Source organism: Rhinoraja longicauda, chromosome 6 (assembly GCF_053455715.1).
Source record: "Rhinoraja longicauda isolate Sanriku21f chromosome 6, sRhiLon1.1, whole genome shotgun sequence".
Taxonomy (NCBI): domain Eukaryota; kingdom Metazoa; phylum Chordata; class Chondrichthyes; order Rajiformes; family Arhynchobatidae; genus Rhinoraja; species Rhinoraja longicauda.
This window is the reverse complement of record NC_135958.1, coordinates 48,732,692-48,751,593: the sequence shown is the minus strand read 5'-3', so window position 1 is coordinate 48,751,593 and position 18,902 is coordinate 48,732,692. Positions and strand designations below refer to the sequence as shown.

General features: G+C 45.6%; 1 protein-coding gene across 1 annotated transcript in view; it reads right to left on the bottom strand.

The window, feature by feature from the left end:
* dnah9 (dynein, axonemal, heavy chain 9) overlaps nucleotides 1-18,902 on the bottom strand; it is a 467,621-nt gene that overhangs the window by 33,944 nt on the left and 414,775 nt on the right. Inside the window, exons 64-67 of the mRNA XM_078400937.1 lie at nucleotides 18,019-18,210; nucleotides 8,110-8,280; nucleotides 5,784-5,966; nucleotides 2,981-3,370 (exon numbers count right to left, since the gene is read on the bottom strand). Coding sequence (XP_078257063.1) covers nucleotides 2,981-3,370; nucleotides 5,784-5,966; nucleotides 8,110-8,280; nucleotides 18,019-18,210 — 936 coding nt within the window. The remainder of the gene's footprint in view (nucleotides 1-2,980; nucleotides 3,371-5,783; nucleotides 5,967-8,109; nucleotides 8,281-18,018; nucleotides 18,211-18,902) is intronic.

The following is an 18,902-nucleotide window of genomic DNA, read 5'->3' as shown; positions in this document are numbered from 1 at the left end:
ACGGGAGGGAGATGTTGGAGATAGTCCAGGTATATTTAAGAGCAGGATGGAAATTGGAGGTGAAGTGTACGAAGTCAGTGAGTTCTACATGGGTGCAAGAGGTAGCACCAATGCAGTCGTCGATGTAGCAGAGGTAGAGTTCGGGGATGGGGCCAGTGTATGCCCGGAACAGGGATTGTTCAACGTACCCGACAAAGAGGCAGGCATAGCTAGGGCCCATGCGAGTGCCCATAGCTAAGCCTCTGGTTTGGAGGAAGTGGGAGGAGTCAAAGGAGAAGTTGTTAAGGGTAAGAACCATCTCTGCTAGGCGGAGGAGTGTGTTGGTAGATGGGGATTGGCTGGTTCTACGATCGTGGAAGAAACGGAGGGCTTCGAGACCATCCTTGTGGGGGATTGAAGTGTAGAGTGACTGGACATCCATGGTAAAGATGAGGGAGTGGGGGCCTGGGAACCGGAAGTTATCGAGGAGATGAAGAGCATGTGAGGTGTCTTGGAGGTAGGTGGGGAGGGTTCTGTCTCCTGTGATGCAGATGGTGAGGTCCAGAAACGATAGGGAGATGTCGGAGATGGTCCAAGTATATTTAAGAGCAGGATGGAAATTGGTAGTGAAGTGTATGAAGTCAGTGAGTTCTGCATGAGTACAAGAGGTAGCAACCTTACAACATTTTCATCTTCTATAGTCATCTAGACGGCACAGTGGCACAATGGCAGAGTTGCTGCCTTACAGCGCCACAGACCAGGGGTTCGATCCTGACTATGGTGCTGTCTGTATGGAGTTTATACGTTCTCCCAGTGACCTGCGTGGGTTTTCTCTGTGTGCTCCGGTTTCCTCCCACACTCCGAAGACGTACAGGTTTGTAGGCTAATTGGCTTGGTAAAATTGTAAATTGTTACTAGTGTGTGTAGGATAGTGTTAGTATATGGGGATCGCTGGGCGGCATGAACTTAGTGGGCCGAAAGGCCTGTTTCCATCCCGTATCCCTAAACTAAACTAGCCCTTTACAACAACCTTATACCTGTAACAGCATGAACAGAAGGAAGGTATTCATCCCAACTTGCCCATGTCTGCTCCCAGGGGAAGAATCCTTTTCATCTCATTTCCTATTTCCTTATTTTCCTATACCCCTGCAATTAATTCTCTCAACTCAAGCCCATCAATTCCCCTTTTGATTTATGTTGCCATTAATCTACCTCAAGTGTAATTTACTAAAGACAATTAACCTACAAGCATATCTTTGGGTATCAGAGTACTAGGGAGAAATCAATGCAAATAGAAAGTGCAAACTCTGTGTAGTCAATACGTAAGATCAAGATCAAACTTGGCATCCAGCAGCAAGAACCAACAGTGTCTTAGCTTTAATTAAAGTTGTTTTCAGCTTCTGACTGAAATGTGGCGCTCTCAGACCCGATGCAAACTTTAGTCAGAGTTCGATCACGTTCCATAATTATGCAAGATTACTAATGAATCTAATCTCATTATGAAAGCAAGATTTAAACTTTCACATTTATTGGAATATTTATTGATGGACTTTCTATTCAACAAGTGCTGTTCAGACAAGTGGGTAATGATCTAACTGATGAGTCACATGGATGAAAAGTTGAAATCACATCAATTAATTAGCCCATTAAAAGGGGACCTTTACAAATATGTTAAACGCAATGCAATGGACATGTGTGAAACATAAACTTTGGATCTCAAACAAATGATGCATTAAACTAGCCAGCTGCTGAATTATCACACTGCAAATATATGTACATCTCACAACTGACAAGAAAAAAGGTTTAGAATGCAAAACAAATGGCCTTTGCTTTCCAATTAAATCCTGCTACGTGGACATCACTGGCAAGATGAGGATTTATTGCCGACACACAATTTCCCTTAGGAAATTGGTGTAAATCCACATTCTTGATCCCCTGCTGGGAAGATACTCACAGTGGTGCTACAAAGAGACTTATTTCTGAGCTACATTAGATAGTGTGTGACTTGAAGGTAGTGCAGTTTTCACTTGTCTTCAGCTCCATTCTTTTAGATGGTAAAAGTCAAAGGTTTGGGTGGTGCTGTTGGAGAAGGCTTGCTGAGTTTCAAAGGAGATGGTGGATAAAGTGAAGACCTAATGGCTGTTTTGCTGTAAACGTTGTTAAGCTGTCCGCATTAATGGAGCTGCATTCATCCAGGTAAGTGGTAACTGTTCTATCACCCTTGATTTGTGCCTTGTACATGATCGAAACGCTTTGAGCAGTCTTGGAGGTGAGTCATTCACTGAAGGATGCTTGGACTTTTTTTTACTGTTCTTGTAGCAACTGTTTTTTTAATATTATTGTTCTAGCTAAGTTTGTGATCAATAACTTCACAGGGGAGGGAGGGCGAGTTGGACACCCAATAGAGAGCTGGAAAATTAATTTTGTTTTGCTGACTTCTGCAAGATTTTCAATCTTTTTTTCATTTACTTATATCCACTAGCAAAATGCTAAAAGGTATAGACTGCGGTAAATATTGAGTAAGTGTCACAAGAAACAGCATTATCACATTGTAATACGCAGCATGAATGGAGGTGGGCATTTGCAGTGATAGACAAACAGCACTGGCCATAATCTCCCCAAAAATCAATTTAAGCCTATTGAGGATTTGTCTATTGTCTATTCTATACAGTATGCTGCAAAATGAGAAATAAGAATAAATACATTTTATTTTTGCATAAAGTAGACATCCTTCAACATGGGCTCTGAATCAAGCAAAAGAAATTCAGAATCAAGTACCCATATTAAAAGGCCCAGAAGCAATGTTGGTACTTATAAAGTGATTCCTATTGTAGTCCCTCCGTACTCAATTGATCTGTACCAATATGCAAAGAGTTCTCAGTTGCTTTAGTTGAACAGGATTTAAACTTCCAAATAAAGCCGGGTTAGTTACATACCCATTCAGAAAAACAGTGATGGTATTTCAACTTAATGGAAACAGTAGGGAAATGTTGCTGAGTACCTGTGAATCCCAGCGGGCACCCTCCATAAACAGGCCGTGTACGTAGGCACCTTCACGCGGAGGGCTGTTACAATCCTCACGGGTTTTCTTGGTAACATCACACTGCAGACACATCTTGTCTAAAGGCCACTCATTCTTCCGTGCCATAGATTGCATGATAGCTGTGAGGAAGGACTGTGGGTTGAAGAAGCCGGCAAGCCATACTGCAGAAGGGAGAGCAAAATCAGACGTCCAGGTTTCCAGTTCCTTAATACGACTGAGGAGATCAACGAACCAGTTGGCGAGCCCAGTCATCGTTGGGTAGGCTCGCTTACTCCACGAATCTGGTACTTGATCAAAGAAGATAGCATTTTGCAAGCTCTCCATGTCACTTGTCATGGTCAGCTCTCCCTAGATAAGATAAGGAAAGTTAAGGAGAAATCTAGTGGTAGTAGTTGACTAAGTATCATACAACAGCCTCATATTTATTTGCACTGTTTGTCACCAAAAAAGTGGCTCAAACTACAATGATGTTTGAAGGTATTTTCAGTTTTTGTTTTTGGCAATTCACCATTATACTATTTTACTTCTGTAACGTTGCGTTACATGGTGCCTTTATGAGACCACATCTGAAGTGTTGTCCACTGGCTTGGCATTATCTAAAGACAGGCTACACTTGCTAAGGGATTACAATTAAGATTCACCAAACTGATTGCAGGTTTGTCATACGAGAGGCTGAGTAAACTGGGCCTCCACTCTCCGGAGTTTCAAAGAAACTCATCGAAACGGACAAAATTATTATGTTCCCTTCACAAAACAGTACTTTTCACTGGTGGAGTACCCACTACAAGTAGTTACATTCTAAGAATGAGAAGCATGCTATTTAGGATAGAGAATTTTTCACGCCGTGTGGCAAGGTTTTGGAGAACTCAACGTAGACAGCACCCGTGGTCAGGATGGAATCTGGGTCTCTGGCACAGTGAGTGGGCAGCTCTACCAGCTGCACCACTGTACCCGTCGACAAGTGTCTTGATGCCTCTAAAACAGAATACTTTATGCCCTGATCATGCAGAGCAAAACACTGCAAATATGATTTTGCCCAGCTGGAACTTAAAAGCAGTCAGCACACTAAAAATGGTTTATATACGCCTGGGTCATACGAGTAAATGGTGATTCATAATTAAATCATCACTCTCTACCCATCTCAATGGGTGCAAACATGAGACTTGTTAAGTTAACAAGTGCAGAAGCCCAAAATGTGCTGAAAACATGTATGAGCTTGCACGGAGCTGGACTCCATGTGGGCTCCTGTAGCAAAGGGTCATCTTGCTGAAATCTTGCTACTTTGCACCCAGATAGTTGTGAATCTGTGGTTTTTCACCCAGTGAGTTGTGAATCTGTGGAAATCTCTGCCACAGAAGGCAGTGGAGGCCAATTCACTGAATGTTTTCAAGAGAAAGTTAGATTTAGGTCTTAGGGCCGACAGATTCAAGGGATATGAGGAGAAAGCAGGGAAAGGGTACTGATTTTGAATGATCAGCCATGATCACAATGAATGGCGGTGCTGGCTCGAAGGGCCTAATGATCTCCTCCTGCACCTATTTTCTATGTTTCTATGTTCCTATGAAATCTCCAAATGCTTAGGCTGGGGCAATCGCCTAGATCTCAGACCCAGTGTCGGATCTGTTATTCCTTTGATGTCAATGAGTTTGTGGAGCTGGGATTGAGAAAAAAAAATGGAAGGCAAGTTTCCATTCTTTGTTATTTTGGTTTAGTTTGAGAAAAAGGAAAAAAAACTGCAGATGCTGGTTTAAATCGAAGGTAGACACAAAATGCTGGAGTAACTCAGCGGGTCAGGCAGCATCTTTGGAGAGAAGGAATGGGTGACGTTTCGGGTCGAGACCCTTCTTCAGACTGATGTCAGGAGAGGGGGCGGAACAAAGATAGGATGTAGTCGGAGACAGGAAGACTAGTGGGAGAACTGGGGAGGGGGAGGGGATAGAGAGGGAAAGCAGGGACTATCTGAGGTTAGAGGTCAATGTTCATACCGCTGGGGCGTAAACTGCCCAAGCGAAATATGAGGTGCTGTTCCTCCAATTTGCGCTGGGCCTCACTGTGACAAATTCACCCTGACTGATGTCACAAATCACTTTCTAAAAATTAGAGATACAAACTAAGATTCACTCTAATAGGATTTATGTGACAAAAAGTAAATGAATACACTCGGAATGTATTTATTGTCACATTGTATTTCTTTATCCATGCACAAATGATGCAGCTTCACATTATATACAATCGTGAAACACACAACCTTCTAGGAACACAACATTCTTTCACCTCTCCTCACCTACAATGCAGGAGATGCCTCAATTTTAAAAATGAGTTTCAGCTTCATACTCCCATATCGGAGATTGGTTCCAGGTATTCAGCACTTCAGGAGAAGGCTCTCAGGTGCTGAACCATTGGAGTGTCTAACCAAGGCTCTACCTCAGTGTTCAGACTGATGTGGAAGAAACATGGCATTATGTAGCAATCTCTATCCGAATAAAACATTAATTTTCATGTCATTGAGGCATAGAGTGATACAGTGTGGAAACAAGCCCTTCGGCCCAAGTTGCCCACACCGGCCAACATGTCCCAGCTACACTAGTCCCACCTGCCCGCATCTGGCCCATATCCCTCCAAACCTGTCCTATCCATGTACCTGTCTAACTGTTTCTTAAATGTTGAGATTCATAAATGTTGTCTTTTCCCCTTTTCCTCCTCTGACCATCATACCAAATAGTCTGATTTAAACATTGTTTAAACTCGCTTTTAAACGTACCTTCTGTCCCAAGTCCAGCTCCTTGAGTGAGCGTTTGATTTCCGATGTAAGAATATTCATTCGTTCACACTCTTGAAAAGCCACCAGGATGTAAGGCGTCCTCTCCTCAGCCTTGCTCATCAGTTCTGTGACGTTAAACTCATCCGGTAACTTTTCCACTATCTCGTCCAAAGTTGCCTTTACCTGGAATGTTGGGGAGGGGAACTGTGAAAATCTCCACAAGATTGAACAGTGGTGGTTCACTGAATTACAGGCATGACTTTGGCTTTGCTGAAACCATTGGAACTTACTGCTTCAAAGGTGACCCACATTCTCCTTTTCACTTGATGCTGATGTATAACAATGGGATTATTGGCTTTTTTCTAGAGATACCGCACGGAAACAGGCCCTTTGGCCCACTGAGTCCGTTCCGACCGGCAATCACCCTGCACACTAGCACTATCCCACTCACTAAGCACAATTTACACTTATACCAAGCCAATTAACCTACAAAACTGTATGTTCTGGAGTGTGGGAGAAAACCGGAGCACCCGGAGAAAACCCATGTGGTCACAGGGAGAACGTACAAACTCCGTACAGACAGCAGCCGTGATCAGGATCGAACCCGGGGCTCTGGCGCTGTGAGGCAGCAACTCTACCGCTGCGCCACCGTGCCGTCTATTTCATAACAATTCATGAGTCAGTGCGATAGATTGTACAGGGGCTCTCCAGCTGCCCAGTCACACTCTATACATGGCCACATGCACTCACATTTTCTGGACGTACAAGAAAGACTGTCAGCCCTTAACGGGCACTTAGAGGGATTTCTATAGTTTGAATGTTGGCTAACCATTTTTTTTTTTAATGAGAAAGGGAAAAAGCATTAGCATGCCTTGACAATGTTAGCAGGATCTTATGATATGGAAATCATGCTTGCCCCAAACCTTTTGAAATTGTCGAGACTGTGTAGAATACATAAGCAAGAAAGGGCGATATGGTAAATTTGGACTTTTGAAAAGGTCTTGCCGAAGAGGTGAGGAAAATTGAATGCACATGGTATTGGGAGTAATATACTGGCACGGTTTGAGATGTGGTTGACAAACAGGAAGCAGGGTGAAGGAAGAAATTGGTTTTAGAGCAGGCAGTGTCTAGTGGAATGCCACAAGAATCACACTTGGGCTCCAAGCATTCAAATTATACATAATTGACATAAATGAGGGAACTGAATGAACAATGCTGAGCTTGCAGATGACAGAAAGTGAGGAGGTTATATGAGCTGTGAGGAAGATGCAGAGGGAGTGGTCTGATTTAGATCAGTGGAATGAGTAGACATGCATGCACAGCTAATGCTGTTTAATGTGAATGCATGCGAGGTTGTCCACTTTGGTTTCTAAAATAAAAAAAGATAGATTGTGATCTGCACGGCAAACGACTGGGACAAAGGAAGCAGAATCAAGACCTGGGTCCCCTTGGCCACCAATCACTGAAAATGAGCATTCAGGTGCAATCTAATAGGGAGGAATCAAATGTTATCTTGGCCTTCATTGCAAGCGGATTTGAGTAAGGGGAAAGGATGTCTTGTGCAGCTGGAAAGTGCTTTGGTGAAACCCCATTTGCAATTTTGCGTGCAGTTTTGGTCACCATATCTGAATGAGGGTGTTGCTGTCATGGAGGTGGTGTACAAGACCAATACATGGGATGGCAGATAGACATGGGTGAAGGTTAGAGTCTTAGATTCATGTGGCACAGAAACAAGACCCTTGACCCAACTCATCCACACTGACCAAGATGTCTAAGCAAGCTAAACACATTTGCTTAGGGGCTGGGCGGAGCCAGAGTACGGGCAGTTGGGTACGTGCGGGCATAGTGGGTGAACTGGGAGGTGCTGACAGAGGGTCAGCTAGAAGCTCCGCCAAAAGATTTATCAGCCATGATGTAATCGCCTGTAACTAGAAGATTAATACAAACTGTGTCGAAGTTATATCTGGCAATTCGTAACGATCGCATAGACTGTGGTAAGATATGGAATTTTACCTAGCAATTAATAACCAGTCGATGACAAGAGATATGCCAATATGTTTATTGCACCTTCAAATAAAGAAGACTAACTATTAAACGTCTGGGAGGATCTCTGTTATTAGTTGTTCGAGTTATTACGCTTATCGCTGACCCGGTCTATGCAAGTGGCAGCTTGGGAGCTAATTGAGATAGACGAGAAGCTGGCCGCTACACCAGGATTGAGCAAATAACCAATTTAGTTTGCATCTGACATGATGAAGTGTGATTTGCTGGAATCGCCGTAGACCTTTGGAAACACCAACTTTAGCTGATTAAACGAGTCGTTTACCTTTTCTTCTCGTGTGGCGCCGCCACCCTCTCCACCACTGTTGTCCCTGGGCTGCATCTCCAGCACGGTGCGGAAGAGCTTGTCCGACGTCAGCGTGAGGAACCCAATCTCCGCGTTGGGATGGAGGCCGTACAGGTAGGGAGACTCAGGTGGAAGCACATCATCGATGTACTGATGAGGAAAAGGAGCATTCAAAACAACCATCAGTGTCACACTCTGGATCATAATATCAATATTTAGAAAATCCAATAGTGAGGCCCACTGGAAATTGGAGGAACAGCACCTCATATTTCGCCTGGGCAGCTCACAGCCCAGTGGTATGAACATTGACTTCTCCAACTTTAGATAGGTCCTCTGTCCCTCTCTTCCCCTCCCCCTTCCCAGATCTCCCACTGTCTTCCTGTCTCCACCTATATCCTTCCTTTGTCCCGCCCTCCTGACATCAGTCTGAAGAAGGGTCTCGACCCGAAACGTCACCCATTCCTTCTCTCCTGAGATGCTGCCTGACCTGCTGAGTTACTCCAGCATTTTGTGAATAAATACCTTTGTTTAGGAAATCAGTAAACATAAAATCCAAAAAAAGCTGCAGAGGGTGGAAATCTGAAATAAAAACAGAAAATACTGGAAACACACAGTGGGGCAGGCAGTATCTCGGCAAAGAGCAACAGAGATTAATATTTAGGATCGAAGACCTTTCTAAGAGAAACCATTAAAATAGTTCTAAAGGGTCTCAGATGTAAAACATTGACTTTGTCTTTCTTTCGACAGATGATGAAAGTTTGCTGCTGAAAGTTTCCTGCACTTTCTGTTTTCATTTCATAAAACATTTAAACTGATTTAACATGGTGTTATCCAGGAGAGTACTTGAGTGGGAATGCTATCTTCCCTGGTTGTTTTAGTTTTAGTTTTTAGTTTTAGTGGTAGGCTTGCAGCATGGAAACAAGCCCTTCGGCCCGCTGAGTCCCTGTCACCCATCAATAACCGTTCGCAGCAACAGTTCTCTGTTATCCCACTTTAGCACCCTCTCCCTACAACACTAGGGGCAATTTAGAGTGGCCAATTAGATTTAGATATATTTTTTTGAGATTTGAGATTTTTTAGATTTTAGATACAGCGCGGAAACAGGCCCTTCAGCCCAGCGATCCCCGCACATTAACACTATCCTACACACACTAAGGACAATTTTTACATTTACCCAGTCAATTAACCTACATACCTGTACGTCTTTGGAGTGTGGGAGGAAACCGAAGATCTCGGAGAAAACCCACGCAGGTCACGGGGAGAACGTACAAACTCCGTACAGACGGCCCCCGTAGCCAGGATCGAACCTGAGTCTCCGGCGCTGACATTCGCTGTAAGGCAGCAACTCTACCGCTGCGCCACCGTGCCACCATAACTTACAAACCACACGTCTTTGGGATGTGGGAGGAAATCAGAGCAGCCAGAGGAAACCCACGAGGTTACAGGGAGAAGGTGCAAACCAGTGTCCAAGGTGAGGATTGAACCTGGGTCTCTGGCACTGTGAGGCAGCTGGTGGAGCTGCCACGGTACTCTCTCTCTGTATTGGTTGTGGCTGTATTAGCTGTGCAGTTTGCATTCCTTATTTAGGTATTTACTGAAGAGGTACATTCCGAGTTGACATTACACAGGTTGATGAGGGAAGTCATGCAGCTTTTTTAACAAATTCCCAGTCTGTTCCCATTTGCAGCAGCAAATCTCCAGCAGCCAATCTCCAGCAGCCAATCTCCAGCAGCCAAGCTGCAGCCTTACAGCTCTTTGCAAAAGCCCTTGTACAATCAGAGAGCAATTCAGCCTCATCATTCTGTCCTGGAGCTGGACCCACAGAGGCCGGTGTGTTATTGCATTTATGTGGATACAAGCTGTTGGAATGATGTCTGACTGTGCAAACGATGCAGGTTGATGTGCACCATTGCTATCCTCCATTAATTGGCCCATTATCAGTCGTTTGTGCCTCTGCTCCTTCGCCTTGTGAGCCAGAATTCATGAAAAAAACAATTAGAATACAAGAATCATAGGGGGGCTAAGTTTGTTAAGATCTAAAGGGAGGCGGCGTGGGAGGGTGTTGTGTGATGTGCAATTAACCTGCACTAACAGCATGCTGTCTGCTCATTTACATGACTTCAGTGGGCCGTCTAGTTCTAATCATCCTGCCCTTTGAGTGGGCTGAGCAGCAGCGGGCCAACATCACGAGTGGCTGACTGAGAGATGGCTCGCAAAGTTTAAAGACAGCCTCAACCTTTTAAGGAAGAACGGCAGCATGGTGGCGCAGTGGTAGAGTTGCTGCCTTACAGCGCCAGGGACCCGGGTTTGATCCTGACTACAGGCGCTGTCTGTACGGAGTTTGTACGTTCTCCCTGTGACCTGCGTGGGTTTTCTCCGAGATCTTCGGTTTCCTCCCACACTCTAAAAACGTACAGGTCTTTTAGGTTAATAGGCTTGGCAAAAATGTAAATTGTCCCTCGTGTGTGTAGGATAGTGTTAGTGTACAGGGATCGCTGGTCAGTGCGGGCGCGGTGGGTGGAAGGGCTTGTTTCTGCACTGTGTCTCTAAACTAAACTGCGATGATGCTGTTCAAAAAGCAAACCTGACCTGAGACACTGTATAACATGAGAGAGAGCAAGCTCTGCTGTGGGACTGAATGGAGGGGTTAAAAATTAGGAGAGACGTGCTCGGAAATCAGTTGTAACATTTGACTGTGAAGGTTAATGCTAAAGTCAAGCTTGGAATGGAGGGGCGGTATTGCAAGGAGTCCTCTGACCACACAGGAGTAGACAAGGTCACCATGTACGTTCAAACACCACATCCTGTCAACTACAATCAGAAGATAGACACAAAATGCTGGTGTAACTCAGCGGGACAGGCAGCATCTCTGGAGAAAAGGAATGGGTGACATTTCGGGTCGAGATCCTTCTTGTCCTGCTGAGTTATTCCAGCATTTTGCGTCTATCTTCGGTGTAAACTAGCATCTGCAGTTCCTTCCTATACAACTATCCAATTAGCCTTGGGTACTGCTCAGTGAGCTAAATCCATTTCATTTACCCAGGAAGGCTTTATAAAACAGGACTGACACGATACAAATCATTCATGTTTGGCATCACCCTCTCACATTCACACAGTTGCGTGTCTTTCAATAGATCTCACAACCGGCACATATTGTCAGGAATCTATGGAAGATGAGTCACCCAAATAGCATATTCCTCTGACTGAAAATGAGAGCCCAAATCAGGAGGAGAAGTGTACTGAGAGTCGTAACTCAGTGTCCCAACAGGCCTGGTGGGCTACTGGGATGGCAGTGCTGGGGTCACGGCTGCAGCCGCTGAAAACTGCTGACAAAATTTAAAGGGCGGCACGGTGGTGCAGCGGTAGAGTTGCTGCCTTACAGCGATTGCGGCGCCGGAGACTCAGGTTCGATCCTGACTACGGGCGCCGTCTGTACGGAGTTTGTACGTTCTCCCCGTGACCTGCGTGGGTTTTCTCCGAGATCTTCGGTTTCCTCCCACACTCCAAAGACGTGCAGGTATGTAGGTTAATTGGCTGGGCAAATGTAAAAATTGTCCCTAGTGTGTGTGGGATAGTTTTAGTGTGCGGGGATCGCTGGGCGGGGTGGACTCGGTGGGCCGAAGGGCCTGTTTCCACGCTGTATTTCTAAATCTAAATCTAAATCTAAAACCCAACAACCAGGGCATCACCTAAACCTCACTGGGATAACGCACCTAGTTCTCCTTTTCACATCAACTCTCCATCAATCCACTCTCTCTACCGTGCGGCACAGAGGGGCGTGGCAGTAGATTTGCCGCCTTACAGCGCTAGGGGCCTGAGTTCAATCCTGACTTCGGGTGGTGTCTGTACAAAGTTTGTACGTTCTCCCCGTGACCTGCGTGAGGTTTTTCTCGGGTGCTCTGGTTTCCTCCCGCACTCCAAAGACGTGCAGGTTTGTAGGTTAGTTGGCTTTGGCAAGTTGTAACAAAATTGTCCCTGGTGTATAGGATGGTACTAATGTATGCGGGGATCACTGGGCAGCGCAGACTCAGTGGGCTAAAGGGTTTATTTCCACGCTGTATCTCTAAAGTGTAAAACTGAAAGTGCAGATGATGGAAACGTGCACATTTTGCATATCAGCCTGGGCCACAACCTCATTTTACTTTTATGCTCAGAACTAGTGGCAGGAAAAATGCCCGTCCATTATTAATGGTAAAGCATCTGAAAAATGGTGTCCTATATATCAGTCAATTAAAGTAAACACAAGCGGTTAATATGGAGGAAATTGTACCTTGGCCTTCAAAGAGAGACCAGACTTTAAATATTATGTACAGAGAGGGAGTTGAGGCCAAATAATTAAGTATATTATTAAGGGATTGGACAAGCTAGATGCAGAAAACATGTTCCCGATGTTGAGGGAGTCCAGAACCAGGGGCCACAGTTTAAGAATAAGGGGTAGGCCATTTAGAACTGAGATGAGGAAAAACTTTTTCAGTCAGAGAGTTGTGAATCTGTGTAATTCTCTGCCTCAGAAGGCGGTGGAGGCCGATTCACAGGAAGCATTCAAAAGAGAGTTAGATAGAGCTCTTGGGGCTAGCGGAATCAAGGGATATGGGGAGAAGGCAGGCACAGGTTACTGATTGTGGATGATCAGCCATGATCACATTGAATGGCGGTGCTGGCTCGAAGGACCGAATGGCCTCTTCCTGCACCTAATTTCTATATATCTATGTATAATCATGAAGAAGATAGATATGGCTGAAAGCTAAAATGAGCAAGAGATATGGGGAGAAAACAGTAAGGTGTCACGGCTGCAGCCGCTGAAAACTGCTGACAAAATTTAAAGGGCGGCACGGTGGTGCAGCGGTAGAGTTGCTGCCTTACAGCGATTGCGGCGCCGGAGACTCAGGTTCGATCCTGACTATGGGCGCCGTCTGTACGGAGTTTGTACGTTCTCCCCGTGACCTGCGTGGGTTTTCTCCGAGATCTTCGGTTTCCTCCCACACCCTAAAAACGTACAGGTCTTTTAGGTTAATAGGCTTGGCAAAAATGTAAATTGTCCCTCGTGTGTGTAGGATAGTGTTAGTGTACAGGGATCGCTGGTCAGTGCGGGCGCGGTGGGTGGAAGGGCTTGTTTCTGCACTGTGTCTCTAAACTAAACTGCGATGATGCTGTTCAAAAAGCAAACCTGACCTGAGACACTGTATAACATGAGAGAGAGCAAGCTCTGCTGTGGGACTTAATGGAGGGGTTAAAAATTAGGAGAGACGTGCTCGGAAATCAGTTGTAACATTTGACTGTGAAGGTTAATGCTAAGGAATGTAGGGGCGGTATTGCAAGGAGTCCACTGACCACACAGGAGTAGACAAGGTCACCATGTACGTTCGAACACCACATCCTGTCAACTGCAATCAGAAGATAGACACAAAATGCTGGTGTAACTCAGCGGGACAGGCAGCATCTCTGGAGAAAAGGAATGGGTGACATTTCGGGTCGAGATCCTTCTTGTCCTGCTGAGTTATTCCAGCATTTTGTGTCTATCTTCGGTGTAAACTAGCATCTGCAGTTCCCTCCTACACAACTATCCAATTAGCCTTGGGTACTGCTCAGTGAGCTAAATCCATTTCATTTACCCAGGAAGGCTTTATAAAACAGGACTGACACGATACAAATCATTCATGTTTGGCATCACCCTCTCACATTCACACAGTTGCGTGTCTTTCAATAGATCTCACAACCGGCACATATTGTCAGGAATCTATGGAAGATGAGTCACCCAAATAGCATATTCCTCTGACTGAAAATGAGAGCCCAAATCAGGAGGAGAAGTGTACTGAGAGTCGTAACTCAGTGTCCCAACAGGCCTGGTGGGCTACTGGGATGGCAGTGCTGGGGTCACGGCTGCAGCCGCTGAAAATGTTAGAGGCAGGAAACATGTTCCCAATGTTGAGGGAGTCCAGAACAAGAGGCCACCGTTTAAGAATAAGGGGTAGGCCATTTAGAACTGAGATGAGGAAAAACATTTTCACCCAGAGAGTTGTGAATTTGTGGAATTCTCTGCCTCAGAAGGCAGTGGAGGCCAATTCACAGGATGCAATCAAAAGAGAGTTAGATAGAGCTCTTGGGGCTAGCGGAATCAAGGGATATGGGGAGAAGGCAGGACTGGGGTACTGATTGTGCCATGATCACATTGAATGGCGGTGTTGGCTCGAAGGGCTGAATGGCCTCTTCCTGCACCTATTTTCTATGTTTCTATGTATAATCATGAAGAAGATAGATATGGCTCTGAAAGCTAAAATGAGCAAGGGTTATGGGGAGAAAACAGTAAGGTGGCACTGAATTTGGATGATCAGCTCTAATCGTATTGAATAGCAGGGCCGGCGTACACTATTTTCTGTTTGCATGTTTCCATACTTTTCAGTTTAGATGCAGTTGAATAGCAACCTATTCAGGCCTGGGGTATCACTGGACTTGTCTTCACACCAACAGAAAACTACTTAGAATTTAGAGGATAACACGGAGGCAGGAACTGCAAGTGGTAAACAGTGGGCATAACTGGTCTTCAGCCAGGGAAGGAGGGCAGGAAGATTTAGGTTGTTGCTTTCCAGAGGACAAGGTAACAGATGACATCTGCTGCCCAGTATTTGGTGTGGAAAATCTCAATCGACTGAAGGAGTCTGATGTGTGTACATGGTGTTGGCACTCTGGAAAATCTATTAGAAAGCCTGTGTCCACAGAGTTAAGGAACACTAGACCAGGTGGCCCCGTTGGGCCCAAACCTCTCCTGCATTGGTGCAGCACCCTCTCCTCTCCTCCTCTCCTCCCCATCTCCCCTACCCCTCCTCCCCACTCCATCCCCCTCAATCCCCCTTATTCTCCCTCCTCCCCCCTCCCTCCCCCCATTCCCTAGGAGATAGATTTAAACTTTAAAATGTGAATAACTTAAAAAATATAACAACGATTTCAATGAAATTTCTTCCATTCGCACCAAAGGGACGACGGTGAGTAAGGTGGGCCTAAATTTGTCGCGCTATCGGGTACCGTTTTGGCTGTAGTTCAGGAACAAACAAACAAACAAACGAACGAGAGTTTTAATATATAGATGGCGTGGTCCAACACCATGTTGGCCTGAGCTTGGAGACCTTCCAGTATGATCAACTTCCTCGCACACCTGTGGGCGAGCTCTAGAGATGGTCACATGATGTCTGACTGCTGTGGCCAAGAAAACTCAAGACAGGTGAACTCCGATTCCCGCCATGATGGCTAAGGACTAACATGAACAATGGGAAGATGGACACAAAATGCTGGAGTAACTCAGCGGGGCAGGCAGCATCTTTGGAGAGAAGGAATGGGTGACGTTTTGGGTCGAGACCCTTCTTCAGACTCAACGATGGGGCTTACACAGTCTTGCGACAGATTAGTAGAACTTTTTAGCCACTGACCTGGCCAGTAACTCCATAGACAAACTGTTGTTCTCCTTCAAGAAGTCAATATTCATCCACCCAACCCCAGCATATCTTCAAATGATCAATCAGCCCTATTAGGCCAGTTCACGATGAAGCAGTGTGGCTTTGAGTCATGTTCTTTAGGGCCCAGCTGCTGGATGCAATCTTTGAAAGACTGTCAGCAATCTCCAGCACTGAACACGAGTGGATTGTCTTTAACCACAGGAGGAAAACTAGCAAGAATATTTCCCGGCACGAGTGACGCATGTAACCGTTGTCGACAAACACCTGCCGACTTGATTCACATGTTTTGGACGTGCCTCCGCCTGTCTAAATTTTGGACGGGGATTTTAAAATCCTTTAGGGATATATCCGGTATAGATATTCTACCCAATCCTCTTACAGCTCTTTTTGGTGTCCCTTCCGGAACTAATACCCCCCCCCCCCGATATCTAAAAGTAATTATGTCTTTTACTTCTCTTTTGGCTAGACGTCTTATACTTCTTAATTGGAAGCATGTATTGCCACCCACTCATAATAGATGGATCAAGGATGTGTTATATCACTTAAAGCTAGAGAAGATTAGATTCTCTCTCAAAGGTTCACAGGAAAGCTTTAAAGAAACATGGTTACCGTTTCTAAATTATGCAAAAACTTGAATGATTGTTTTAGAGAATGGGGATAAACCAAAGTGTTGACTGCTTATATGTCTGCCTACACTCTTCCTCCCTTTTTTTAAAACTTTGTATTTGTTTTACTAATGTCAATGTTTATCTCTGCATCTGGGATGGGGCGGGGGGCGGGGGGTGGGGGTGTATCTTTACGCGTATTGTTTGTTCATTGTTGAAATAATTGTAAAAACTAATAAACAGATTAAAATTTTAAAAAAGAAGTCAATATTCATCCACCCAACCCCAGCATATCTTCTTATTCACAAAATGCTGGAGTAACTCAGCAGGTCAGGCAGCATCTCGGGAGAGAAGGAATGGGTGACGTTTCGGGTCGAGACCCTTCTTCAGACTGATGTCGGGGGTGGGACAAAGGAAGGATATAGGTGGAGACAGGAAGATAGAGGGAGATCTGGGAAGGAGGAGGGGAAGGGAGGGACAGAGGAGCTATCTGAAGTTGGAGAAGTCAACGTTCATACCACCGGGCCGCAAACTGCCCAGGCGAAATATGAGGTGCTGCTCCTCCAATTTCCGGCGGGCCTCACTATGGCACTGGAGGAGGCCCATGACAGAGAGGTCAGACTGGGAATGGGAGGGGGAGTTGAAGTGCTGGGCCACCGGGAGATCAGTGGCGTTAATGCGGACCGAGCGCAGGTGTTCAGCGAAGCGATCGCCGAGCCTGCGCTTGGTTTCGCCGATATAGATGAGTTGACATCTAGAGCAGCGGATGCAATAGATGAGGTTGGAGGAGGTGCAGGTGAACCTCTGTCTCACCTGGAAAGAATGTTTGGGTCCTTTGATGGAGTTGAGGGGGGAGGTAAAGGGACAGGTGTTGCATCTCGTGCGGTTGCAAGGGAAAGTGCCCGGGGTTAGGGTGGTTTGGGTAGGAAGGGACGAGTGGACCAGGGAGTTGCGGAGGGAACGGTCTCTGCGGAATGCAGAGAGGGGAGGGGATGGGAAGATATGGCCAGTGGTGGGGTCCTGTTGTAGGTGACGGAAATGTTGGTGGATGATATGTTGGATCCGCTGGCTGGTGGGGTGGAAGGTGAGAACGAGGGGGATCCTGTCCTTGTTGCGAGTGGGGGGATGGGGAGCAAGAGCGGAGCTGCGGGATGTAGAAGAGCCTCCCAGCATATCTTCAAATGATCAATCAGCCCTATTAGGCCAGTTCACGATGAAGCAGTGTGGCCTTGAGTCATGTTCTTTAGGGCCCAGCTGCTGGATGCAATCTTTGAAAGACTGTCAGCAATCTCCAGCACTGAACACGAGTGGATTGTCTTTAACCACAGGAGGAAAACTGGCTCACGGCATTCGGGCAAGCAAAGGCACAATTGCAATACATGTGACAAGTCACAGTGAAATTCTTTGCTTGCATACCCAAGGTATGCAAATAGTCGCCCATGAAGGACGCTTACAAAGTTACAATTCCCCGCCCCCCCCCCCCCCCCCCCCCCCGTGCCAGGTTGTTGTTTTGTGATGTTCATGTTTGTTCTTAGCCATCATGCCGGTAAACAGTTTTCACTTGTCTTGAGTCTTCTTGACCGCAGCAACGTGTGATTACTTAACTTTAGTCATTCATGAGTTGTTTTAGTTTGATATATTTATTTTGTGATGGCTTTGACTTTTGCATTATGGACAAGTTATCAATGTGATGGTCATTAAGGGAGCAAGCTCAGCGTAGTGAATTGGTTTCAGCTTCTGACATTGCACTCAACAGTATTGCCAGCGTAACTAAGAGCCTGCTAAGGGAAATTAATCGTTGTCAACGTAGTAATACAGAGGAAATAACTGTGTACCTGATGGTAGCCATTGTAGTCGGAGTTTGGAGGGAGAGGGAATCCAGCTGCCAGTAGAACTTCTCCTTCCATCATCTCTGGTTTAATGAACTCCTCCAAGTATGTTCTGCACAGCCGCCTATCCCAGTCATCTGTGATGTGCCCACCATACATAATTTCACCAAACAGATAGCGCAAGTCATCATAGGGAACCTGCAATACAAGTCAATATTTATCCGAAATGGAAATTGCCGGAAATGTGCACCAAACGCACCAGCAGCTGCAGAGATAAAAGATTAATTTGTATCGCATTTGAAAATCAACCAAACATTACTCTGTCTTTCCTCTCCAGAAAAGCTATACGCCCACAGTGATTTTAATATTCAGCGTAGCACAATGTTCATTTCCATCAAAACAATTTTCTCTTCCATCCATTTTGAGCTCAGTGTTGCATCTCACAGCAACCATGTAGTTGTGATTGATATTGTCCCCTGAACATGATGCCAATGGCACAACTCAATCTATTTGCCTTTCGTCTCCAGCCTCAGATATGGAAGACGCATCTTTAAAAGAGGGGTTGAATCAATTTCCGAAGATGAGAGAGACTTATTTATTTCACAGACATTCGATGGGTCATCCATATTAGATTAAGGAAAGTAGCAGACTGCCCACTGTTCTTTCTACCAGCTAAAACCTCTCAATGAGACACACACATCTTCCTTCATTCAAGTTTGGTCTCTAATGTAGTACTAGACCAAGTGGACCCGTTGGGCCCCAATCTCTCCTGCATTGGTGCAGCACCCTCTTCTCCCCCCCCCCCCTCCCCTCTCCCCCCCTCCCTCCTTCCCCTCCCCCCACTCTATCCCCCTCAACCTCCCTCCTCCCCCTCCCTCCCCCCCTCCCTC